Source organism: Corvus kubaryi, unplaced genomic scaffold, assembly GCF_017639235.1.
Source record: "Corvus kubaryi isolate FWS band 111438036 unplaced genomic scaffold, C.kubaryi_AGA036_p1.0 37284, whole genome shotgun sequence".
NCBI classification, from domain to species: Eukaryota; Metazoa; Chordata; class Aves; order Passeriformes; family Corvidae; genus Corvus; species Corvus kubaryi.
In genome coordinates, this window is record NW_024581088.1 from 7,499,502 (window position 1) to 7,526,072 (window position 26,571).

General features: G+C 43.0%; 1 protein-coding gene across 4 annotated transcripts in view; it reads left to right on the top strand.

Moving 5' to 3' along the window:
• The window catches only part of SPECC1 (sperm antigen with calponin homology and coiled-coil domains 1), an 87,894-nt gene extending 62,026 nt beyond the window's left edge, over positions 1 to 25,868 (top strand). For all 4 annotated transcript variants that reach the window (XM_042026276.1, XM_042026273.1, XM_042026275.1 and 1 more), the window contains 8 exons: positions 1,336 to 1,481; positions 1,672 to 1,772; positions 2,561 to 2,642; positions 5,030 to 5,180; positions 6,099 to 6,201; positions 19,671 to 19,787; positions 20,317 to 20,376; positions 21,024 to 25,868. In XM_042026276.1, the coding sequence (XP_041882210.1) occupies positions 1,336 to 1,481; positions 1,672 to 1,772; positions 2,561 to 2,642; positions 5,030 to 5,180; positions 6,099 to 6,201; positions 19,671 to 19,787; positions 20,317 to 20,376; positions 21,024 to 21,113 (850 nt within the window). In that variant the 3' untranslated portion in view covers positions 21,114 to 25,868. The remainder of the gene's footprint in view (positions 1 to 1,335; positions 1,482 to 1,671; positions 1,773 to 2,560; positions 2,643 to 5,029; positions 5,181 to 6,098; positions 6,202 to 19,670; positions 19,788 to 20,316; positions 20,377 to 21,023) is intronic.
• The last annotated feature ends 703 nt before the right edge of the window (positions 25,869 to 26,571 follow it).

The following is a 26,571-nucleotide window of genomic DNA, read 5'->3' on the forward strand; positions in this document are numbered from 1 at the left end:
AAAACACTGGCTTGCTCAGAGCTCAGTGAATCTTATCCAATCTGCCTTTCATCCTTATTGGATTAAATAAGAACGGAACTGAAATGGCTTTTTCTCCAGCCATCTGCCTCTGGCTCCCCTGGCACACATGGAGCTTCCATGAATTAGCAAAGAAATAGCAAAAGTCTGCTTAAAGAAAGCACCTCCTTAAGCTCTGCCAGAAATAGAAACTTGAGTCACTCTTATTCTCTTACTCACTGACACGCTTTAGCCTCTTTCATTTTCTAATGGCTGAAGGGAAAGGAAAAGGCTCTGACTTCTATTTTTAGCTCACAGAAGTTGTTCAACCCCATAGGCACTTTCTGGATGGAGTCCTTCAGCCACCTTATGAAATAATTTCTGGTTTTGTGTTCATGTAACTCTTGGTGTGTATCAGACATTGTAAATATCAGCAGCTCCTGTGCAGGTTCTGAGCAGGTGGGAGAGGTACAAATAATCTCTTTTTACATGACTAGAGTTTATTTGCTTGCAGCTTTCCTAAAGTAAAGCTAGGTAGTTGCACTCCAAATCTACCTGAGAAATACAGGTAAGTGTCTAAAAAATATCAAATACTTGACCAGAAGTAACGGTATGTACATAACTGTATGATTGTATTGATGTTTAACACAGCTCTGGGCTTTCCTGTAAGTCCAGCACCTGACCTTGACTTCAGAATTTCTTTTCAAAGGAGTAACTTAATTATCTGTCCTGTTAAAATATGAAACCCTTTCTGTTTGGTTTGTCCATCTACCTTCCAGCCATTGGATTTTGGTATTCTTGTGTCTGCTATGGTGAAGCACATAACAGTTTAATTCCCTTGTAAGGCCTTATGGATTGTGATTGAGGGTTCGTTTATTCAGCAGATGTCTCTGTTGATAAGGTGTAAGTGTTGAGTTTTTACTCTGAAGTGTATTTGCTTTTTGGTTGCTTTCTTCATTATAAACTGAGAGCCACAGTAGCCTCTTGGCACCTGTGCTGTATGGAAAGCCCATCTTCAGGTGATTGATGAGACTTTTGAGTAATCATCAGTAAACTGCTTTGCTTTTTTTTCCCTATGAAAATCCTCCTTCCTGTGTGAGGATTGGGAATGGGGATGAAATGTTTAACAGTGCAGAAAAGTTTGTTAGACTTGGTGATTTAGTGTTTGCCAGGCACTGCAAGAAAAGAACCTGAATATTCTAAGAGTGAGTGGTCCCTGTTTTGGGCATTGCAGAAAAACCTGCACATTGTTGGATTTGCCTCGCTACCTGTGAAGACATTTAATCTCTGCTTGCACTTCCTGTTGGCCCTGACTTTGCTGTGGTTTGTGCTTTGCAGGCTGGCAGCTGAAGAGGTGGATTCTCTGGAGTCAGACACAGCCAACCGCTGGCAAGGGGTCTGCCTCAGCAGAGCATCCCCCACGCCCCCAGAATCTGCAGCCACTGTGAAGTCACTGATAAAGTCATTTGACTTGGGATGCTCAGGTATTTGAACATTGTAGTTTGTCATAAAAAGTTTTCTAGCAGCGAGCAGGCTCTGCTTGTTGCTTCTGAATGGGTGTTTTCTGTCAGTGCTTGGTGCATAAATACCTGTGGAGTATCACTACACAGTGGTTCCCTGTTCTGACAAGAGTTTGGTCTGAAATCCAGATGTTTCCATGTTATTTCCTTGCAGGTAGCAGTGGACAAAATATCCCTGTTCACAAGGTGCCCAGGAGCCCTCTCAGTGGAATTCCAGTGAGGACAGCCCCAGCAGCTGCTGTTTCCCCAATGCAGGTACAAGGAGCTCTTTCTGTCCTTGTCGAATCAAAAGAGGTGGACACAGTGCTGTCTCCAGCATCTGCTGACAGGGGGAAGGGGAAACTCATCTGTTTGTTTGCTGTGGAACATCAAATGCTGTGGTCCTAACAAAGAGGATCAAAGTGAGTTTGTCCTGACTTCAGCTTAGAGGTCTCAGTGGATGGATGTGAACTCTGTGGAATACAGTTCTGACCTTTTATCACCATGGACCAGAAAAGAGGTTTCAGTTATTGGGAGTGAGATTTGAGAAATGTCACAGTGAAGAAAGGAGCTGGCATGTGAGTTGGGAGACATGGGATTGAAGTTCCAAGATGTGTGTTCCCAATTATCCAGTAAGATCTGGGAACTTTGTATTAATGCCTGATGATGGGACATTAATGTGAAAACTGGTGCTGGGGCCGCAGAGACAAGAATCCTCCTGACATACAACTCAAGGTGTAGGGAACAGAGTCAGGGTTGAGCACAGGCATCCTTACTTTTGGTTTGTGACACTAAATTGTGTTTGACAAGAGAAAAAATCGTACAAATAGAAGTGTGAAATGGTTCAGGAGCAAATGTGGTACCAGGTAAAATATTGTCCCTTTGTCCTTTTACTTTTCATGATTATTTACCCAGCTCTAGGTCTAGCTGATACCCTGCTGAAAGGTTTTCATGTCTCTCCACGTGCTTTGTGATCTTGAGATAGCAGAAACTTCTTTCTGCTCACCTATTTCAGCATGATGGCCAGTACTTCTTTAATTACCTTTTGTACCTTTGTTTCACAGAGACATTCTGTCTATAACAATGCCAAGCCAGCCAGCAAGGGCATTGCCAGACACGCAGATCTGTCAGACCTCCCTCTGGCAGGTAAGTTGTGATAAATATACAGATACTGCCTCTTTTTGTTAATTAAACTTGTTATTAACTGTTGGCCTCTGCCTGAGCCTCTTCTTACATGGTCGAAGGAAACCTGGAAAGTGTCTTTGTTTTACAGACCTTATTAATTTTGTTGTGCTTCTGTTCCCATCTTGATCATAACTAAAAAATAGCTGATTTATTGTGGTTTGCCAACACAAACTCGCCTTCTTTATTCCAAAGTATCCACGGCACCTCTCTAATCCACACTGTGGAACTGGAGAGGGTTGGATTTTGTTCAACATGTATGTCTCTGGAACAAGCCCAAAGCACTGTCTTCTGAGGGTTTATTTGTTTTTAAATTGAGCTTCATTTGAAATACATCAAACATTTCAGATACCGATGTGAGTCTTTTAGGAGCAGTCATATTTGGGCTGGAAATAATTTGTTTTAAGAGTTCTCAAGAGATGAGTTTGTTTTCATTTCACACTTTGCTTTTGTTCTCTTGTCATTCAATATTCTTTTCTACCAGTGTTTGTTTCCCATTTTCTCCAGGGCCCTTTATTTTGATTATCTGGTCCTGAATGTAGTTGTTGCATTGGAATCAAAGCTAGCAACAACAGGTTCTTGAACTTTTAAGGACAGATGAAATATTATATTCCTGTCGTGAAACTGCAGGGATGGACAAAAAAAAAAATCAGTCACAACTTCTTGATTGGTAGCCTGGATTTTCTGCAATTGTTTGCTAATACAGGGGAGAAATTAGAACCTGGCTTCATTTTTAGACTCTTCAGATGTTCTGCCAAGGCTCCACTTCCATCACTCAGAGATGGAGAACAGCAAAACAGATTATAGGGTAGATGGCAGCATAAACAAGTAACATCTTGTATGTGTTACTGGCTTCTCCTGCAGGAGCAAATGCTAAGCAAGCAGAAGTGTCTGCTTCTGTCTAGGGGAATGGACAGGGTTTATTTACTTGTATCAGTTGGTTTCCAGGAAGTCTTGCATGAGTGTATAGATCCCAAACACAACATAAGACCTTTTTAATCTCTACCAGTTTACTGTAGAGTGAAATAATTTATCAGCTGTGTAATATAATGCCAGTCCTTGACAATAAATATCCCACTCTGGGCCATGGATAATTTCTGTTATTACCCATAGACAGTTGTTCTGTGAAAATCTGTTAAAATCAACATATATTTTATAAGCCATTGTATGGTAAAAATTTATGGTTGCTTATCTAACAAGTTCCTGTATTTACAGCTTCTCTTTCTACCTGGATTTAATTTAGTTCCAATAATCCATAGCAAAGGCTTACTCACTGTAAAGCTATAATAGCTCTGGTTCCAATCTAAATAATCATAGAAGGCAGTTGATCCAAGCCCTATGCAAACAACACTGAATCAAAAATTATCCCCAAGGAAATTCAGAGTGAAGTAGTCTCCATAATAAAAATCTTCTGGCTGATTCCATCTGACCAGTGTCACAGCAGGGTTCTGTGATGTCCCTAATATGACCCAAATGTTACATAGTTGGAGAGGAGCATGGATTACTTCACCCAGAGCTGGTCTTTGGCTGTGATCTTTGAGAGTCAGAGGTTTACTGGCTCCATCTGGAATTTCTAGCACCCAGAAGTCAAAGGGAGCTGAAGCTAAGAGGGAATTCACACCTTGGTGATATGGCATTAATTGATAATTATTATAGGGAAGTGACTGAAAAAGAGAAGAAGAAGTGGTGTCCCATATTCAGTTAATTTCTGACAACATGATGTGCAGTCCTGGCTTCTTACATCACCTCATGTATTGATGGGCAATGATTTCCTTTTGACTGTATTACAATATATATCATAAATACTTTCTGTAAATATACATAATGTGTGTAAGAAAAATACAGATGCATCTGCTGGGAATATATTGAGCCTTCCCAAAGTTTTGTCAGAGTGGATGCCAGACACCATGTGGAATAAGTGCCTTTCCCTGGGTTGTATTCAGGAGACAAGAGGCTTTCTTGTTACAAGTCTGCTAATGGCAGAAAAGAAATCATTGTGCTAGGGCTGTTCAGTCATCTGGTGAAGATATCTGGTGCTCAGCTTTTGAACCTTGAGGACTGTAGATTTTGGTATTTCCCTTCATTCACCTGAGGCCCCTACCCCCCAGCAGGAGTATCAATCACAGGAAACCAGGCAGCCTGTACTGTTGAAGTCATCAAAGCCATTCCTTGTTGTGGTCACCTCTAATCTGCTCAAGGTTTCCTAGCCCCATGTGTGTTTAATGAACAAATGAGTACATTTGTTTAGAATCAAAACAACAGACTACATATTGTGTGCTGGGGTGGCAGCACAGTGATTAATCAAATTCCTCAGGCTGCAAACTGACAGCTTTTTTTTTTAATTCCCACAGACCTTCTGAAGGGGAGAAATGAAGAGCTGAAACCAGACCATTACCTCCGCAAAAGCCCCTCCCTGGAATCCCTGAGCAAACCCCCGATGGCCTTCAGCAGCAGGATGCTTTCCTCTACCCCCAGCTGCTTGAAACCCCAAAGCAAACTCAGGTACCAGCCCAGTTTCCTGGGGAAAAACAGCAAAGACCAACAGCATTACTTTGTCACCAAGATAAATATTTTAATCTGGAGGATCCTGTCTCCAGAGCAGACTCTGCTGGCTGGTTTTTGGGAATTACCAGGTTCTGTCAGATCCAGATAGCAAAATTCAGATTGTAATGATCACAGTTATCTGTAAGATGAGAAATGAGGAAATGAGGATAGCAAGCTTTCAGGAGCTACTGAGTTGTACACAGGAATTCCATCGTGTACATGTGGTCAGCCCTCATTATCTTACTGTCATTTTTCATGTTGTGGTGAGCTAAAATCCAAAGGCTCTGAGGGCTGGAGGAAATTGGACACATAATTTTCGTCTCTCCTGAGAAAAAACATACATTTTCCTCGTGATCTCCACCATTATTTCCACCAGTAGAAGCTGTAGAGTGGAGACAATTGTGGGTGTTTTGATTGTTGGCCTTCAACTGTCCTCAGCTTTCACATTTTTCATTTTCTTCAAGAACTTGTTCTGCAGCAGCTCTATTGGGTGTGACCTTGCTGTTACAGATTCTTTAGGCAGTTTCTTTCAGTTTTACACCCTAAATCCTAGTTTTCAATATATAAAATAAAGAGGTTACTTGAAAATTGTATAAGTAAAGCTGATGAAAATAAGAGCAGAAATGTTTGGTTAACACACACCACTGGATATCCACAGGTTCTGTTTTTTCAGCTCTTTGTGTGCAGTGACATCACCTGAATTTGCCTTGTGTAAAGGAAAATACTAAATGCAAGCTCCAAAAGCTAATTCAGTCTGGTTTATGTTCGTGCTCTGTGCTGCCATTCTGCTTTGTCATACAGATATTATTTACTCACTGGTAAAAATTAAGAGATTTCAAATGTATTTATTGTTTTCTCCCTTCTTCCCTGGTTTAGTGTGGAGAGGAAGGACCCTTTGGCAGCCCTGGCTCGGGAGTATGGGGGTTCCAAGAGGAATGCTTTGTTGAAATGGTGCCAAAAGAAGACTGAAGGTTACCAGGTAAGGGAATAGGTACCTTTCTACTTAAATCACTTTCCTACAGGTGTGCAGTAAGCAATGTCACTTCAAAGAAATATGAATATTACTGTGTGTTGGTTTTTGCATGTTTAGTTCCATGGGGTGTTTCCATCCTCTTCCTTCAGATTTCTTTAACACTGCAGTCCCCAAAACTGCCTTGTCATAAGTAATTTGTGTACAGCCACCAAAATATTTACTGCACCAAAGGTTGCTGATGGTGAGAAGCAGAGTGTGTATGTGCAGCAGCCTCAATTTGGCATCAGTTTTTGAAAGTACATCCTAATATTTTTTTCTATAGGTTTCTGTGGGCAATACATTATTGTGTGAGTTTGTTCTTTAGTCCTGTCTGCAAAGCCAAAGAAATATTTCATTGTGTGGCCTTGACCAAATGAAGTTTGCACCTTGATTTTACAAAGACTGCCTGAGGCTGTCTCATTTCTTTGCAGAGTGATTTTCACTGTTCAGCAGCAATAATGGTTTGTCCAGGTCTTGCGTGGCCATTGCTGTGCTTGCCTGGCTCGTGTTGGTGTGCAGTTGAGTTAAGCCTTTGGTTCTGCAAGGAAGGCAATTACAGACAATATTCCATCCTGTGGTAGGTGCTGGGTGTGCAGGGAAGTCTTGGTTTGGTATAATGTTGGGAGGTTTTTTCCTGAAGAATAATATTGTTTGTTACTTGGAGCAGAAGACAAAAGCAGTTATCACCACATGATGTGCACCCTGGAGCAAGTCTCTAATAAAAGCAGACTCCATCTTTTAAAGTCAATAATAAAATATTTTTTTTCTTCCCAGCCAGCTCTTTGTGAGGCATTAGCTGCAGGGTGCAGGAGTTTGGAAGAGAAGACAGTAGCTTTCCTTTCAGTTGTTTCTTAGCACTGGTGTGTTCATCTGGCTTGCAGCAGTTCCCCAGAAGGACAGGTACTGGAGAAAGCTCTTGACTTTAGACCCAGCTTCGAAAGAATAAGGCCAGGGTGAGAGTTTAGCCTCCAGTTCTGTGATACTGCCTCAAAGGCTGCAGTGCTGATTGTGTGTTCTACGCTGTGATGATTTATTTTCTGTCTCCTCTACTAAAATTCTCCTGGGCTTGGATTTGAAAGTATGTGGGAACATTCCCATGCAGTCCTCAGAAAACAATTAATGAAATACAACTTTTCCAAGTCTAATTGCTCTTAAGCCAGCAAACCCTTCTCTCAAATAACACTTTCTCCTGGCAGTGTTGCCCTTTTTTGTTTGAAATGGCACCCGTGGTGAGCTGCTTCCACTCTCTTAAAACAATCTAACTCTGATGAGTTCGCTGTTAGAAATGTTCTCTGAGCATCAGCCTGTAGGTTTCTTTCTCTGCTTTACACCCAAGTTCGACTAAATGAATTTAGTCAATTAGAAATAATTGACTTTAGAAATAATGATGTGGCTTTGCAAATATAGAGGCCCATGTGACATCTCAGGGTAGATATTAAAGTCAGAAGAACCAAGGCCCAATCACAGTATTGATTTATGGTGAGAATTTTGCCTCTCTACCTTCACTGCTTTGTTTAGAGGGATTCTCTCTTGGACATTCTTCCTCAGCTTCTCATTGCCATTGCACTCCTTGCTGTGCATTCACTAACTCGTCATGAACTTGCTTTTCCCAGACCCTTGCCCTCCCATGATAAGGCTGATGTTAAGCTCCACAGGGAGTTTTTATCATCCTTGTGTACAAGAAGTGGAGTAAAGAACGTCATCCTCCTTCCTGCCTCAGCCACTGCAAGGGTGGAATGAGGTAATGAGCTGCACAGAGCAGAACCCCGATGACATGCATGACTTCTTTCCCAGAGATAACACCCCTGTCTGTGAGGCATCATCTGTGCAAATTCCAGGGTAATCTGTCATGTAATTCCTCACATGAAGCCCAGAACCAGGGAGAAGTTTGGATGCAAACTCTTTTCAGCCCTGTGGCACAGTAGAATGAGAGCATAAAAAGCTTTCTGCTTGGCTGCCTAACTTCTGTTTTCAGTGGCAAAATGTGTGATAGCAGTTCCTCATCTGAGCTGAGGGGGAAGAGGGGGGATTCCTTTCTCTTTAAATTACGATTTCATTAAGCAGTATGAGCAAAATGGATTAGAATAACTGATACTCTCATTCCCCATGTCCCAGATTCCCTGAGGAAAGCTGAATTAGGGACCTAGGAAGGTATCTGGGGATGAGACCTAGGGACCAGCACACTTTTTAAACGCTTTAATTCACACAAAACTTATGCTGTAGATAGAAATTGTCATCCTGCTCCTGGCAAACATAGAATCATTTAGTTTAATGTAGTTTAAGATTGAGTCCAGCCATAAAGTGTCCTTGCATGGGCTACAGTGGGAACATTCCCTGGCTTTGAACTTCAGCGTGTTCCCCAGGAGGCAATCTTGTAAAACAAACCAGGGACACTGGGGTGAGTTGGGAGAAGTGCAACACAAATTAGCAGTGGCCTGGAGGGTTTTGTTTGCTTTTTAAAAAAAGAAATTGCATGAGTTTACAGTAACTGAAGGGAAACATTGAAAGCATCTATGTTTCTGTAACTGGCTATGTCAATTCTAAGATCCCTGTTTAAACAGGGATTTGATATCAAAAATGTATGCTTACTAAGGAGAAAGAGTATTGGAAAAATGAAAACAGAATCACTAGAGTGAAAATAAAGTGGAAATTCAATTTAATGACTGGGAGAAAAGAATATGAAAGTGGGATTGCATAAACTGGGGTATGATCCATCATGTTGTTTCAATTGTCATGTTTTGGTGCCCAGATGAATATTATCTGGCATTTTGGCCACTGATTCTGAGTAACTATGCGGGGGAGGTGCTAAAAAAGTCTCAGTAGTAGCAAGAATTGTGGTGAAATCAGGCTCTGGGCTCAGTGTCTTTGTGCAAAACTTCCTGGTGGAAAATCTCCACCTTAAGGAACTAATCTAACCTATGGTTCCCTATAAGAATTGTGCGCTGGCACAGGCTCTCTTTTGCCAGCCATACACAGGCTGTTCCTTCTGCCTCTCTGAGTTTGTTGACATCATGGTGTGTAATGTAGGGTCATGAGGTGACCAGGCTTGAGAAATGCTTTTGTGGCTCTGAAAGTCATTTACCACAAGTCCTTTAAACCACAAAGCCTGCTGAGAGTATGCTATTTGTGTTAAAATAGCTTTTTCTCTGTTGTCTTGTGGGTTTTTTTCCATCTGTTTAAAAAGATGATACATCCCAGCAGCAGTGTGAAGTAGGAATTGGGTGCCTCTTTTCTAACAGGCTCAGTTCCTGTGAGCTGGAACTCCTGGAAGCTGCTGAGAGTCATTCTTGTTGCATTATCACCTTCCATAATATGTCATTAGTGACTGTGGTGTCATTTAAGTGCCCTGATTCTCTCTGTGGAGACCATCTGTCAAGGGGCCAAACCTCTCTAGATTAAAGTCTATTGCTATTCACAGATGTATTGCGAAAACACAGAACTTTAAGAGGCACTTAACCCGTGATCATTAGAATTGAGGATTATTGTTTCTGCCACACACACTCTCTCCAGAGGGGAAGGAATTGCTACCATGTTAATGAATATGGTTTGCTTAAAAGAACTATTTTCATGCTCTTTCCGACCACACACACCCTTCCTGTGGCACAGAGGAAAAGAGGATCTGAGACTGGCTCTTCCCTCCCATGCATTTTCGTGGTTATTCTTTTGTTCCAAGTTACGTTTGGTTTAACAGGACCTATTTGGGATCCACCACTGGTTGAAGATCCGCCATCTCTTGCAGTAAAGCTCTGTGGTTGTTTCAGGTAGAAGAATGATAAATAGGAGCAGACAAGGAATGTCCTAGAACTGATAAAGGGAAGTGCCAACTGTAGCTCTGAAGGTGTTTGTGTTTCATGTATTCTTGAGCTGTGCTTTCAAGCCATTGCACTGTATCACCTCCCTATGGCAGTGTCAGTGCCCCAGCTGTGGATCAAGGCAGCTCTTCATGGAGCAGAGATACAAAAGCTTAGGAAGGAAAATAAAGCTGTTGCAGTATTTGCTGTTTGTCAAGCAACTATAGCAAGAGACTGCTCGACTGGTGGTTTGGCAGTGGGTGTAATATAAAGCTCTTTATCCTTTTGTGTTCAGTTTAAACTAAGACTAATACCAGCTTTTTGTTTACGAATTTGTGGCTTGCTTTTTCTCACAGGAATTCACATTCCTTTTCTTTTTATGCTAGGCAGTATTTCCTCCAAAGCCTCCTTGTTCTCAAGCCCTATTCCATGTTGTTAGCCCCTGCTTTTTCTGATGCTTTTTTTCCTTGTTTGCTGCCTGGATGAGATCCAGCATGGATTAAGTGTGACCCAAAGATGCACAAAGATGGACATAACATATTCCCTCTGGTCAGGTGGTCATGGGACCATTCTCCTTTGGGAGATGGACTCTGCTGGGTCACACAGCCAGGATGGGAATTTTTGGACTGCAGGTGCATTCCTGGGGCTGCACTTTGTGAGGACCTGCTTTATAGGCGATCCCAGCTGATCTCAAAAGATCCTCCTTCATGGCCAGTTGTACTTCAACACATCCATGTTTGAAGATTTCTTCTTTATTCTGGAAAATAAGGATTATATTTAGAAACAAGAAGTCTGTTACTTCTTTGTACGTCATTAGTGTGAGGAGTTGACATTCTCTGTGTACTTGGGCATTAATCTTTCCTAACTGTCAGCTGAGCATTCTGCCTCACAGGCATCATCTTGGGCTGCAGAGAGTGAACAGAGCTGTGTAAATAATGTAAATATATATATATATGTATATATATAAAAAATATATAAATGCTACCACAATCCTCAGGGTTGGTGATCAGGCTGGTGGTTCCAGCAGAGTTGATTCTTCACCAGAATTAGAGCTGAGTGAGACAAAACCCAGGATCAACCCTCTGAACCTGGTCAGAATGTAATTCCTGGGACTTGGCTCGCACAAACACTTCCTTTGACACCAGTATAATGGAGCTTAGTTTTAAAGCCTTGAGAATCTCAGCACAGCTGTGCCCTGTCCTAAGGAAATACAGAAGAGAACTCAGTGGTTTCTTAATCACCAGACGTGCACGTTCTACATTACATTTTGTATTCCTGTCAACAAGTAGCCTAAAACTGTTTCAGTGCATTTCCAAATTGTATCAACCTCTCTCTCAGGTTTCTGTCTAAACTAAACAGGTTTCTATCTAAATTTAGCAGCAACACTGAGGAACACGTGAACAGGTTCACTTTTCTAAGCAAGGAGCTAAATCCCATCTGCTGTTCTGCACAGTTTATGTGCAGCCTGAAAGGCTGGAATTCCCACAGTACTGTGGTCTTGTGAAGATTAACAGCAAAACAAATAACTCCTGGGCTGTGTGATGTGGGTGAAGAAAAACACCTGCACAGAACCCCCCTCCAGACTGGCATGGCAGCCATCCATTCATTCATTCAGTTCATGGCAGAGTCTCTGTTCTGGGCAGGGCTGGAGAGATTCCCCTTGTACCACACCAACCTGTGTGCCTGAGATTAGAGCCTGCTGAGCCAGCAGGAAAAAGCATTGAGTCACACCAGTGACACAGCCTTGTTTGGTACACAGTGACACGTCCCCTGAAGTCCCAGTGCCAGCCCTTCTGTTCTGAGAGGCTGCACAAGCTTCCAGAGCTCTGTGTCCACAGCACTTGTCCACAGCACTTGTCGCATTTTAACATTTAGAAGCAGGATATGTGAGCAATGGGTTTTTCCCAGGAAGTTACTAGTATATTCTGGGAGCTTCTGAGAAGTGGATGAAGTTTCTGGCTCTCTCTGTGTTTCTCTGATCTTTGATGAAGAGGAGGATGTTGACTTTTCCTATCCGTACAGAAGTTGAAAGGAGTTTTGCTAATAGCTCTTGAGATAGGAGAGATTTTCCTGTGTTTAAATAAAAATTGACAATACATTGGTGAGGAATTCTGCTCCCAAGTCTCCTATGGACCATCTTTGTGACCTTGGTATTCTTATATTATAGCATTGCCTTGATCTTCCTAGCAGTTAAAATATAGGTCATAGAACCGTATAACTGGATGTAAACTGCAGTAATATTTGGAAAGATGCTCTCTGATAGAGAGGGCAATCTTGAAAGATTTTAATTCATGAAAATACAGGCTGAAAATATCAAGATAGTCCCATTTTTTTTCCAGAATCAGAGGCTGCTGGCCAGAGCCTGCTGAGCAAGCAAAAAAAAGTGTTCTTTTCCTAAATAAAAATACTTACGGCTGGATGTGTACATGCAGTTTATCTGTATGTCCCAGCTGGACCCAGGGTTGGTGTCTGGAATTAAAATGCAGCAGCCAAATCTTGGCATGTTGGGAATAACCAGGCTGATGACCAATGTGCAAACCCCCTTCTCAGTGATGCCAGTGCACAAACGTGCTTCCCTAGGGTAGCCAAATAACTTGAGCCAAGCTCTACTTTTTTTCACACAGAGGGCTTTATCCTGTAAATGAAGGCTCTTGATTGGAGGGATAAAATAAATGCAGCTCTCTCATGCATAACTTTCTGTCCTGCTGGGTGATTTTAAAAATAGCATTTACATTCTGTCCATCCCAAAGTCCAAGACTCTTCCCTTGTGTTGCCTGGATGCACGGACAATCAGTGAAAACACTGAACTGATTGGTCACCAGCTGGAACAGCTCCAAACTGGGAATTCAGCTGGCAGACAGCTGGGCCCTGCTGCTGGTCCACCAGTAACCTTTGCTGGTGGGACCTCTCCCCACCTTGTTTCCATCCTCTACCCTCAGCCTGCTACAGTCTGCAGCCTGCCCCTTGGCCCAGGAATTCCAGGACATGCCTAATCTCTGAATTCTCAATACAGATAATTAGAAAGGGCTGTGGGAGCAGCCAGTGTGGTCATTAGCAATTCTGCACCAGGGCTCCAGGCAGGAAGTAGCTGTGTTGCTGTCTTGGACACAGAGTGGAGCTAATTCTTCCCTCCCCTCCTCCCCAGAGTATCTGTGTGGTCCTTGGAGCTGTGCTGCTGCATCTTCACTGCTGCAGCCTTGGGAATGAAGGGGCTCAGCCCAGCCTGTTTCTTCTCCGTGGCATTCAGCAGCGGTGTCATTTATAGGAGCTGGTGAGAAAACTGATGGAAGTGGCAGTTGTGTGGCAAGCAGGGAGTTGCCTTTCAGCATCACAAGGGTCATTTAGGCTGAAGAGCACGAGAGACACGCAGAGCAAAACCTAGAGCTCATCAATATCTAATGGGATTATTGCAAGAGGGAGAGCTCTTTAGCCCCTGGTCTTGCTGTGTAATCCACCTCTGCCTCTCCAGACAGAACTGACTCTTGCTCTGCCTTTTCACGGAATGTGAGTGGTGGAAATTACAGAAATACCAGTCACACTTGATAAATATCTTTTGTCACCATTACCTCATCTCTGAAATGACCCAGACACATCCATAAAATCGCTTCTGCTTAGACCAGCTCTCATTTGGTCCTGTATGTTTGTGCAACAACCAACCAGCTCCCTGCAAATCAGTTTTATACGTTTTTTCTCTCTCTCTCTTGTGCAAAGCCATAAATTAAGACCCAAACTGAGGAATATGTACAAACCCCTGTAACTTTACTAACCTTTAGTGAGACCTTTGAAGTAGGTGTCTTCTAGTAATGAGGATGTTGTCACGGGGTTATTTACATTCAAAACAACTCACATTATTTGCTAGGAAAGGTCCAAATTCACCCACTGTGTGTTATATGCTGTGCCAGCAGCTACTCTCAGTCCTTGTTCACTAGAACTTGTTTTCATTATAAAAAGTCAGTCTTTATATATAAAAATGCAAATAAAAAGGAGCAATAGACCTGAAGGCACAAATAGAGCTGTTTGGTTACTCACTGCATGGTTGCAGGGATGGTTTCAGTGTCAGCAGGATCTTGCCTTGCAAGCAAAGGAAATGGGAGGTTCCAGAATTACTTTATCACTATTACCTTAACTGTCTCCCATTTGCTACTACTTTCACTTTTTATTCTCATGAAAATTTCAGCTATTTCAGCACCACCTCTCTTTTGTAACCACAATAACCAGAACTAAGCTGCCTTGGAGAGGTCCTGAACCACAGGAAGAAGGAGTTGAGTTTGAAGAGTGCACAGATCATTTTACAATTCACTCTGAATCGTGTCTGTAGGACAATTCCTGTCCAGATAACCTCGTTCTAAACACAGAATTTTAGAGAGCATCATTCCACCTATTCTTGCCAGTCTGCCTCAAGTAGGAAAGTTGATGTAAGAAAATTGGATCTGCCTGACTTTTTTGGTATCTTCTCTGGCTTTTGAGACTGAAATAGTTGGGAGCTGAAACATATTTGTGTAGGATGCATAATATCCTTTTAAAATTTCCTCTATTTAAGTGTCTCTGCTCTATGTGAATTCTGTAGCAAATGGATGTTTGATGCTTTTGCAAAAAAAAAAATACAGCCATAAATCCTCTAATATCTTGTCTTTGCTAAAGGGCTCATTAATTCACTCTTACTGAAGCAAATGATGAGTGGTAAACCCAAAGCAGCACCTGTGGCAGCAGTGGAGGAAGGAGCAAACAGAGCCTAGAATGTGATGGGAAGCAGGGATTCTTTATAAAAAGAAATGTAGTAAATGGCATGACTTTTAAAGAGCTGGCATCAGTTCCTTTTCAGTTCATAGTGCTGTTATTATGTGATTTAACTGCATTTTCAGAGAGCATTTTGTGATCTGAGCTCGGTTGTTCCATGCCTATGTAATCAGCAATAAGATGCATGGCTTACTGACATGCTGAGAGAAGCATTAGAAATATGGATTATGGGATAGAAACACAAAGTTTCAAAGAAATTTAGAGCAATTCTTATGGAGACTGCAGTTGCCTGAACCATTTGAGCTAGGGATATTAATACAGGCTGGAGGATAGGAGGTCACCTGGCTTCCTTCCCAGTCTTGGCTACCCACTTAATCTCCATACAAAACACAGCACTGCTGTTTTGATTTCTTTTAATCAAAAGGCATTACTTTATCCTGTATTCCATTTAAAAGAAAAAGATTGGTAAGAGAATTCAGAAAGGTTCCTGGCATTAGATGGACTCAGTGTGATATGCAAATCACTTCAGACTTGCAGCTCCCCATTGAGAAGAGCTGTGTGCAATTGTCATCTGGGTGCAGCCTGCAATTACACAAGAATCCAGGCAGCCTTTAATTTCAGGCATTCATGCCTTTCCTCCCTGTTAACCAGACCTGACCACACTTCTCATTCACCCATATTTCCAGTAGATTGCCCAGATGTTTCGTATCTTTGCTGAAGCATTTCTGATGAACAAGAGTGTTTTGTTTGTTCAGAAGGCTCGGTCATGCTAAAAGGAGCCATCCTTCCCTCATGTTGTTTCTCAGGAAGTGTTTAGAACTTTTCTACTCAGAGCCTGAAGATTCCTATGAATAAAACCTCTTTGGCTGAACCCTATTAACATGGCCCCAGCCAGTTAGGGTGTAATAAATCAGATCTGCAGTTTCATGCAGCTGTTGTTAAAGATGGGTAGGTTTGGGTCCTCTTTGGAAGTTGCCTTTCAAGGTACCTTGATCCATTTTGCATTAGAGAGGTCAGATGTGCAGAGCTGTGGCTCCTGTTCAGACATGTGTTTAAATATATCCACTTAAAAATACTGAGCTGTTCAAGAGGAGTTGTGGGGTCTGGGTTTTGATGAGCTGGAGGGACAGCAGGAAGCTGAGCCACTTGAGGGAGAGCTGCTATTAAAAACAAGGCAATGCCCTTTTATTTATTCAACATACTTATTTTAAAGTATTTAAGTTTATATTCTGCATGGGCTGAACCTCCATGATCAGCCACCCTGGCGGGTTCCTGGTGTGCTATTCCATACCAGTGACTTGGGAGAGGCAGGAGGGGATGGTGGATGCTGAGGGGAGGGTGGGAATAATGATGCTCAAGTCATATTTATTGGAGGCTTTCTTCCACAGAGCTCCAGGCCAGCTTCAAGCTGATTCATGTCTGTAATTGATAATTTTGAGTCTCAGGGAGAAAATTATGACTCAGAGAGCCATTGCTGTGGGCACAGTAACATGTGCATAGTGGGAATATCTTGTGTCAGGATTGTAACGTACTCAGACTGTAATGAGGAGTGCATGATGTCACTGTTGCTTTTTGCTTGGAGTCAAAGATCGAGTGAAATCTAATGGGGTGGTGGTTTTTTTTCTCAGACAAACAAGGAATTGTTTTTAATGAGAACAGATCACACAGATTTCCCTGGGTGTCTTTACCATGGCTCTCTGAGGGCTCTGTTATCTGCAGGCAAAGGTCCTGTTCCCAGGATGGGGGGCTAAGGTCAATCACTTCCAGGTGTTTTGTGTCTTTTAGGCTTGACCTGACACTAATATCCTAGATTGTACATTTGTTGTCTAAACAACATTGCCTGGATATTCTTTTTTAAATTTAGTTTATGTTCCTAGAAACAAACCGTACTGGGCACTTTGGAGCCGTGCTTCCAGATTCCAGTCTCTGAACATTCCCAGTGCATGTAGAGGAGTTCACTTGTGAGCTTGAAGAGAATTAAGTGTTTTCACTGATTGGTGACGCTGCAGGTGTGCTGAGGACAGACCCTGGGGTACCAGTGACCACAGGATGTACTGTAGCCATATGACAGCAAATTTTTCTCCCCTTCCTGGTGAATGCTGCAACTCAGTTTGATCTGAATCCCTACTCCATTTTCCCATTTCTCCCTGCACTCGTTCTGATGGTGCATCTTCCTCCTGAGTGGTGCCATCCTTTCTGGGCGTCTCATGGGAAGCCACGTGTCGTTTTTCAGAGCTCGGGGTAGGGGTTCTGCTGTGAGCACACTGGGACACAGAAATCACCCTCCTGCAGCTTGGGCTTGTGCATTAACAACCAGCGTGGACACAAATAGCTCCCATATATTCTGGGACTGTGTTGAGGAATAGGGAGAGAGGTGTGGCAGCAGGACTGAGACGGGTTCCACTGCCAAAGTAATCAAGAGAAGGGAATAGTTTCCGAGGTGTTCATTCCCTAAATTGTTTTCCTTTTTTTTTTTTAATGGCTTCAGGGGAGCCAGAGATCTTCCGAGAAATCAGAGTTGGCTCTATTTTGACTTAATTCCTCTTGGTGTGGTGGAGTGGGGAGATATTACAAATAAAGCTGCAGTGTAGCAAAATGCAGATCACTTTGCATTTACCATGTCCTTATATCCCAAACCAAAAAGTATCTAAGAAGCCAAGGTGAAGTGCCAGGGAGAGGGGTTTATACTGTGTATGAAATGAAAATGCCTTTGTTTAGAGAAAAAAAACCCAAAAAACAAAATTCATTGATTCTTGCTAGATGTAAAAATGGAACTAAGAGGGCTTGAGTATGCCTAGGTATTTTTTGTTGTACTGTGAACTGAACAGTTGAGCTGAACCTTTGAACGTTTGTTTTGGGTTTGCATTTAGGACAAAAATTCAGATTTGAGTTCGTTTTGGCTGTTGATTATGGCAAACCACTTTGCAGCAGATTTCATCTGTGGTTCAGATATGGTCTGCAGAACTCCATCCTTGAACTTTTGCTTGTTTGTAAGACTTAGCTACAAAAGTTTCTGAGGATGACTGTCTGTACAATGCTGTTGGGGAGGTGAGGATTTTTGGACCTAGTTCTGACTTTCGTAGACATTAACACTTTGTAGATACTGTGATTTGGAAAGAGGAGAAGAGTTTCAGGTGGATTTAAAATTACAAAGGTAAGTAAAATTATTAAACTGATGCTGGGATAGTGAAACGCTGTGTGAAGGAGCAGTTTTGTATCTCACATGTCCCCTAATAGCATCGTGAAAATGAGGATAGATAAAACGTTCCCGCACAAACAAGCCTTGCCTTTTTGTCTAGTCCTGTTGCTTAACTAAGGCTCTGTTTGTTCCTGTTTCCATGGCCTTTGGCAGAGGGGAGGAACAACCTCCATTTTCCATTTCTATCCTACAATATAAAATGAGAATATTGGCATTTGATGATAGGCTATTTGCTGATAAAACATACTGGCCTCAGTAAAAACACTTCTGTAACTTGGCAGTCAATCCTTTCCCACTAACTGCAGATTGATAAATAGAAAGGAACTTGTTTGTCTGAAACTTCAAGAAAGCAGAATAATCCAGCTTCAGCCAATTCCATACACAACAAAGATGGGCTTCCATGGTGCAGCTTTATGGAACAGGCAGTGCCAAAGCAGCTTCAGAGCAAATTATTTTTTTTTCTTGTGATGGTGTTCAAGCCAGTGCCTCATTTTTATATTATCTCCACTGACAGATGTTAACAGAGCCCAGTACAGCATGGTGGCTGGTGCAGTGTGGGGATGTCAGCTGCTTTCTGAGCCCATTAGAGTTGTACATTTATTACAGCCAGAGTATTGTAACCTGAAATATTCTGTACTGCTTCAATTTGAGTCATGTTTGGTTATGGACATTTATTACTAATTTGAAATCCTGTCTGACTGGATCAAGTCCAGGTTGGACAATTAATCAGGGAGGCATTAGAAGCGAGGAGCACATGCTGAAATAATTCCTGTCTGGGCTTTAGTGTGTCTGCATCAGCTGTTGTATGGGAGATGCAGTAAAAGCCTTGTCTTTGGGGGAGTCTTGAAAGAAACCAGGAAATAGCTACATAAAGAAAATGGAGGGGCAGGGGGTGTGAACGGAAGCTGAGCAGACAGGAGGATGTGGCTGCTGAGAAGGGTTGGAGGTGACTGCACACCTGCTGTAGCGTGGGAGATGGTGCAGCTCCATCGTGTCCCGGAGCCTCCCTGCTCCAGCAGCTCTTGCTCTTCTGAGCTGTGTCAGTTCACTGTTTCATTTTTAGCTGGCATTTGGAACTAAAGCTGCTACTCCAGCAGTGAGACTGGGCCATGGGAATTCCTTAGTGTGCTGGTGTGGCCAGTCAGGGCAAACAGGAGCAGCAGAAAGGTCACCTTGTTCACAGGAGCAGGACTGGGCCACGGGCCTGTTTTAACTGCAGCTGTGCCCCATGAGAGCATCCCAGGGAAGAACCCCGAGTGCAGTCTGTACCCCCAGAAATATCTTGTGTTTTAAAGGAGTTCTCTGCAGATGGGCTGACTTTAAAATAGCATTTTCTGTAGTCACTGTAACCCCCATGGTTCTGGACCTCAGCTGTCACGGGCAGGGAAACTGGGCTTGCTCTGTGCACCTGAGTGCAGCTTTGTAGTAAGAGATGTGACTGGCAAAGAACAATCCAAGTGTCTAGAAAGAAGGGGAGGAATGTATTTTTTGTCCATATAAACTCCCAACTCTAACAGACTATTTCTTTCCAAATTTTTCTTCTTCACCTCCCTCCTTTTGGAGCTGGCAGTGGTGGTCACTTGCTGCTGTGATGTTTCTAGCTCAGCTCTGGGGTTTTTGTTCCATGGCTGCATAAAAACTATTGTTTGGAGAATTTTTTTTTTTGTTGTGTAGCACTGTTCAAGGGTGGCTCATGTTTTCTCTTACAGAATATTGATATTACCAACTTCAGCAGCAGCTGGAGTGACGGGCTGGCCTTCTGTGCTCTCCTGCACACATATTTGCCTGCACATATTCCTTACCAGGAGCTCAACAGCCAGGACAAAGTGAGTTGTGTTGTACATTTGCAGAGTTCACAGTGAACAGGGTGGATGGAAAGGGGAAGGAAACCAACAGTGAACTCCCAGAGAGAAATGCAGGGTGAAAAGTCAGTGACAAGTTGCCTGAGTCCAGCGACTGCTGCAGATAAACACAAAGACAGTATCTGTTACATTAAGAATTATATGATGTACAGGAATGCCTTGTATTAGTTAACACCTCTGCAGAAACCTTTTGCTCATAGTAAAGACAGAACTTCAGTGGGTTTTTTTCCCAGTTGTAATCAGATTCACAACAACCTCTTTGTGAAAGACAAACAGAGGGTGTCATCCAGGCAGAAGAAGATGAGCTATTCAAAGACAAAGAACTTGTGAGTGTGCCTGACTAATCCAAAAAAGAGTCTGTGTGCAAGTATGGAATCCAGTAGTTTAGTTTTCAAATATCCCTGCTCATTTAAACTTACTGATTAACCAGATGCAAGGAAAGATTCAGGAATAGTGCTTTGATATTAATCCTTTTGGACTTTTATTTCTACAGAAGAGAAATCTGCTGTTGGCATTTCAAGCTGCTGAAAGTGTGGGCATCAAACCCAGTCTGGTGAGTAACCTTTTAGCAAGGGAGCATTTACTGCACACACCATTCCCACACCTTTCCTTGCTGCCATGTGGCCAGTCAGTGACCTTACCCTCAAAGTGTCACACAGTGCTGGGGAAGGCTGCACCACCATCAGAAAGTTCACAGTGTTAGGAGAACTTCCAGAAAGAGTTTGTAGAATCACGGAATTAATATAATTGGAAGGAACTGCTGAAGGTCATCCAGTATTAAAATGAGGATATGGATTATGTCCTTCTCTTGTTTTAGTGCTTTAAGAAACAGAAAGATAATTTGTTTGTTGAACTGTTCAAAAAAACCTTTTCCAAAATTAACTGTATGACAAGGGAGAGAGAAGTTTAATATGAAGGGAAAACTCTTATGGGGTTCATGAGCTAGATACAAAAGCAAAGAAGCAGCAACTTAAATGAAGTTACATAGAGAACTGATCTTTGCAGAGGGCAGAAGTCTTTTAGATTGTAGAATGCATTAACAAATTCCAGAATTGCACTTGACCAGTGGATCATTCCAATGGCCCTTTAAGTACATGGCTTTAGAGGGCTCTGGAGTAGAAACAGAAGAGTTCAGTGGGCTCAGCTGCTCTCAGAGGAGCCGTGGTGGGGTTGCCTGAGCGTGGTGCTGTGTCTGTGCAGGAGCTCAGCGAGATGATGTACACGGACCGGCCCGACTGGCAGAGCGTGATGCAGTACGTGGCCCAGATTTACAAGTACTTCGAGACCTGAGCTGCAGAGCAAGAGCTGGACAGAAGTGGGGAAGAGAACAAAGAATGCTACAGATGCACTCGATCACTTTAAAAACCCGCTTGCTCCTCTTCCACAACCAGCCCAAGCTCTTAGTGTGAAAGGAAGCTCTTCCGTAGTTTTGATTCCATCTGGGACTGCAACCAAATAACTCCCTGTTGTCCATCTTTGCAAACCAAATCCATTGGTAAGTTTACTCCCACATGGAAATTGCAAAGTGTTTTCAAGCACACATGGGATATTTCTGAAGAGGATCCCTTGGGCTAACAACGTTTGCCTCGACAGGAGACCTACAACACAATGAAGTTCTAAGTCAATGTGGACTATGCTGGCACTCAAGGGAGGCTGGGAGATTCATATTAATACAAACGTTCACAAAAATGCTCTTCTTGCCAAAACATGCTTAACTCATCCCAAGTACATGTTGTTTTCTTGCCTCCATATATTTTATAAAACACCTTGACAGATGCACTTAAGTTGTAGAACCTTAGCCTGAGTTATTCTCACACATCTCACCCAATAACTGCACTAATTTACTCGTAGCATAACCAGCAGGATGGTAACAGGATCATTTGTAACTCAGAAACCACCCTCTGTTCATCACTAGTTAGTGAAATAACTCTGAAAGATCCTGTTAGGTGCTGGGACTTCATTTCAGCTCAAACAGAAGTAATCTCTATGAGGAAAAATAGGTTTATTACTCCAACTTCATTCCTTGATTACTCTGGGAAGCCAGAGCTCAGTTTCCCGGCTGACTGTGCAGGCACAGTTATCACAGGAACATTGCAAATGCAATTTAATAGCTTTAGTTTGGAAGGTGCCAGTAATCAGGTGAGCAGTACAGTGACATCTCATATTTTTTGTGGAGTGAGTGGAGTAACTTCTTCCTTCTGTATTGCTCCTGTCTAGTCAGCACAGCTATGTCATTGGTGCCTAGAGGCAGGAATCCAGAGACAGCCTGTGCCCCTGGGCCATGAAATACAATCCGTAGGGCACTGCTACATGCTTGGAAATGATGTTATCCTGCAGAGAAACACAGTCATATATCAGTACCAATGGAAGTTGCAACTTCACTCCACAAATTACAAACAGCATAACTGGAACCCGTCTCTGTGTCTCTGTAATCAGGCGCCAGAGAGTGGCTTCCCACCTCAGTAATACTCTTAGGAAAATGTCTGATAGACACTGCTAAATGTCCATTATCTGTTTCTCTTATTTCACCTGATGAAGTTAATTTTTGTGTTTGTCTCCAAGGATGGCAGGATCCAACAGGCTGCTGGATTTGTTCTAGGAGCAGGGCTGGGAGAGCGTGTAAAGGCTGCCTGGCTTCTTTGGGGCATGCTGGTAGAAGAAGGTTGATATTTAGTTACTGTGTTTAACCCTGATGCTTTGTGGACATTAGGCCTAGGGAGCTAGGGATCATTTCTCTCTTACAGAAAATACTAGTGCTCACTGCTCCTACCTCCTGGAAAAAGGTTCATGAAATGGAAACAAGAGATTTTCACAGAACAAGATTGGTTTCAGGCTTTCAGGGGCTTTGCAGGTGGCTGATTCAGGCTCTGTCCACCCCATAGTGCTTTGTTGTTTGATTTGATTTTACTTTGTAATGCTATTTCATTAATAAACAACATATTTCAGACTTTGGCTTTCTCACAGCAAAATACAGGATTCAGGAATAGATGGTAGAGCCCACGGCCAGCGAGTGCACTGAACAGAGAGGATGCTGGAGGAAGGCAGTGTGTGCCTGTTCTGGAGGAGGACAAAATCATCACTTGCTCTTGGTTTTAATCTGAAGTATATTCTATTCCATTGCCTCTGGGAAAGTCCAGTTCCAATCTTTGGAGAGGCTGTGTGATAAAAATGGACAGGGGAGTGCACTGACAGTGCCCCTGCACACTGGGTATCATCCTGTACTGTGAGAAAGCAGCTGTGAATGCTGCCACAGGCAGGGGAGTCCTTTCTAGATGGGATTCACTCTCCAGGATTTCTCAGCACACTCTGCTCTCCATAGAGAACCCAGAATGAGTTGCTCTCCATGTTCTCAAATACTGGATAAGATGGAAGAGGAGAATTCTGCTGAGCAGAGTTCCTTGAGGCACTTACACTGCAGAGCTCCACTGCCTCATGGATGCAGCAGCTCTTTTTCCCTGGAGGTGTCCCTTGGCAGGGATCCCAGTTCTCCCCAACGAGCTGTAGTTCAAAGCTGTAGTGAAGTCAGTACAGAAAATTCCATATTCCTCAGTGAGCTTTGAATCGGGCACTTGCAGGGATGAGAAAAACACTTTTAATTCCCAGGGTCTGGTAAACACCTCAAAGTCAGAGTAAATGATGTAAAACAAGGGAATCTTAACCCTGTGGTCACTGGAAGGGTGTCCAGTGTGGCTCAGTGTCCACTGGCTGTGTGTTACTTCCTGGGTCAGCATCCTCTGCTCTGTGGGCTCCAGCAGTTGGGGTTTTTTCCAAATGATTTGTGCAAAGCAATGCTTCTGTCATCTCTTTGCAGCTTGCTCTCCCATGCCCCCCAGCAGCATAGACCAAACACTAATTCTATCCAATTCTAGTGGTGTATTCCTAAATTTTTTACTTAGCTAGGAGTTAGAACACAGAGGTGTAGTAGGGAAGAAGATACTTGGTTTTACCTTTTCTTCAATGTTAGTTTTCAGTCCTCAAACCTGCAAAATGTATCATTTTTAAAAAGCTGATACTTTGAGAGATGGTTTTCCAGATTATTTTTTTTAATTAAGGATATTGTTTATTTGTTCATTTAACTGTTACAATATTGGGGGGGGGGGTTCTTCCTTTTAAACCTTGCACAGTTACATTTCTAGACCTGGATTTTCACAGGTCATTATTGTTTTTTTCATGCTGCCTTAAAATTTCAAAATGAATTTAAATTTATCCTACTCAATGCTGCAGACTGGCCTGGTTCTCAGAGACTCTACAGGCCCTTGTAAAACATCTCAGATAGGAGCTGCAAAATTAAAGTTCAAGCTGCCTTTAAAGCTAGGGAATTCAATTAAGTTAAGCAAGAAGGTGTATGGATAGTCTTTAAAGAAGTTCTGAGAATTCTCTGGAAATGTCCTGGATGTGATGATATGACAAGGATGGTGTTGAGCAGTAAGTTTGCCTAAACTGCCTAAATCCTTTCTGACTTTGCCTCTTAGGATTAATGGATCTTTCCCTGGTGTGCAGGCAGATAAATCTCTTCCCTTGCTCCCTGAATTGTCACTCCTAGGCACCACCTGCACCTGCCTCTGGGTGTACCTGGGGAGTCTGTGGGAACCAAACAGCTGATTTGGGATGAGCACGTGAGAAGAATGGTTAGGAAGGGGGTTTCAGTGACATTCCATGGAGGGATATGGCAGCGTGTGACTGTTGTACTGTAGTGTCAGAGAGGAAAGGAGATTCAAGTGTGGGAGGTACAATCTGGCTCCTGGAATTTCAGGTGAGACAGAGAAGGTACAAATGGTTTCATGGCTTGGGAAGGTACAGAGGTGTGAGGAGCAAGCCCGGAGTCAGCCCTGTGAGAAGGTTTTCTAGAAGGGCTGAGGAGCTGTTTCAGAAAGTTCCTGGTGAGACTGAGGGAGAGCCCAGTGTGTGAGGAGAGGGACAGGGGACAGACAAAGGACATCAGAGAGTCCTTGTGGATTGTCAGCTTGAGGGGCATTCCTCCTACGAGTGCAGCCTGGGGGGGGTCTCAGAAGCTGAGGAGGGGACACAGCACGGAGTTTGCTGCCTTTGCCAGGCTCCCCTTCCTGTGCCAGTGGCAGCTGTGGCAGTGCAAAGGGGACAAAGACTTCCTGGTTCTTCTGCACTGCAGCAAGGCAGCCATGCTAAGCAGAGGGATTTTGGGCTTATGCAGGGTCCCTTTGAGTTTTGGCAGTTTTCTTTTTGTTATTCGAAGTCGGTTTTTTCAGGTTTTCTCTCTTGTTTTGTACATGCAGTGAGTTCTGTGCAAGCTTTCTGTCTGAACCAAGCACATGCAGGCAGAATGACTGGTTCTTCCCAGTTTGATTCCTGACCTGGAACTCTTCAAAAATCCACCTTTTTGCTTCCCTGACGTTCCCCCTTCCTTGGCAATGACCACACAAGCCTGGGCTTGTTGGTTTGTCCGTACCTCCCTCGTCCTGCTGTGCTGGGGGTACCAGCAGCAAGGATCTGACTGGGCCAGCTCTTGGCAAAGCTGAGCCTTGTGCATCTGATCACAGGCAGGGTCTGTATGGGATGAGATTATGCATTTTCCTGTAACAAGAGGGCTTTTGCCTAAAAGACTCAGGGCATGGAGCATTAAGACATTTTTAAACCCAGCAATAAGTTCTACTATGCTCAGCTGTGTTGGTTTGTACCAACCCCAGTGCCATCGACGCTCGCTCACCGACACGGTGCAGAACCAGCTTCTCACTGAACTGCAAGTAACTTTTTTTTCTCAGCTGATGGTCTCTCCATTTTTGACTTGCACGTGTGCCAAGTCCCATTGGTCAGTGCTGGACACAATGTTTTTATTGACTGTTGGTCCAGGCTTGAGTTTGTCATATGGGATGATCACCTCTGACAGTTTTAGCTTTCCCTGTTGGGTACAGATGTTACATCGTAACCTAATTTATACAAAGAGCACATTAGAATGTACATACTAAGCATTGCAGATTTGGACATGCTAATATTTAAATATTAACATTATTAAAATGTATGATGCAAAAATCTGTGTAATATTTCTAATAAATCTTTTTCTGTTTCTGAGGTTTGTTGAAATGTTTCTGTTACTTTGGATTTTGTATTGTATGTAGGTATCTCCTATCCCTGGAAGTGTTCAAGGCCAGTTTGGATGGGGCCCTGAGCAATCTGGTCTAGTGGAAGGTGAGATATTTTGGTGCTGGGCATTAAATGATGCTCCCAGGCTCTGCTGTCTCTTTTCAGAATACGCTCCTGGTGCTTTGATTCATTTGTTGGGAAAGATGGATTGTCTGTGGAGATTATCTGTGAGTGATATCCATGGATAGGTTTGGTTCAGCAAGAGAGACTGAACACAAAAGCCGAGGCCAGTATTTTCCCAGGGTGATTCGTGGGTGGTTGTAGGTGGGGTGAGATTACAAGATCAGGGCTGCTTTTGTGGCTCAGTGTGCTTTTGTGACTCCTGATGCTTGGAGAACATGGATTGGCGTGGAAAGAGTAATTCCCTTCCTGACTGGTGAAAGATGGAAGCCAGAACAGATGGAAGAGGAGCATAAGCAATGTGAGTAAAATAAAAGAGTCTTCCAGATGGGCTGCAAAGGTCAGAACCAGGTGGCTGAAGCCTCACAGAATTATTCAGAGTTTGATACTGGAATGGAGTGGGACCCTGGAGTAAATGTCACCCAGGAGGGGCAGATGATGGGGCAGTCACTGGTTTTATTGAGCATAACAGGAAGAAAATGAAGCCGTAAAATGCCAGCGTGGGTAAACA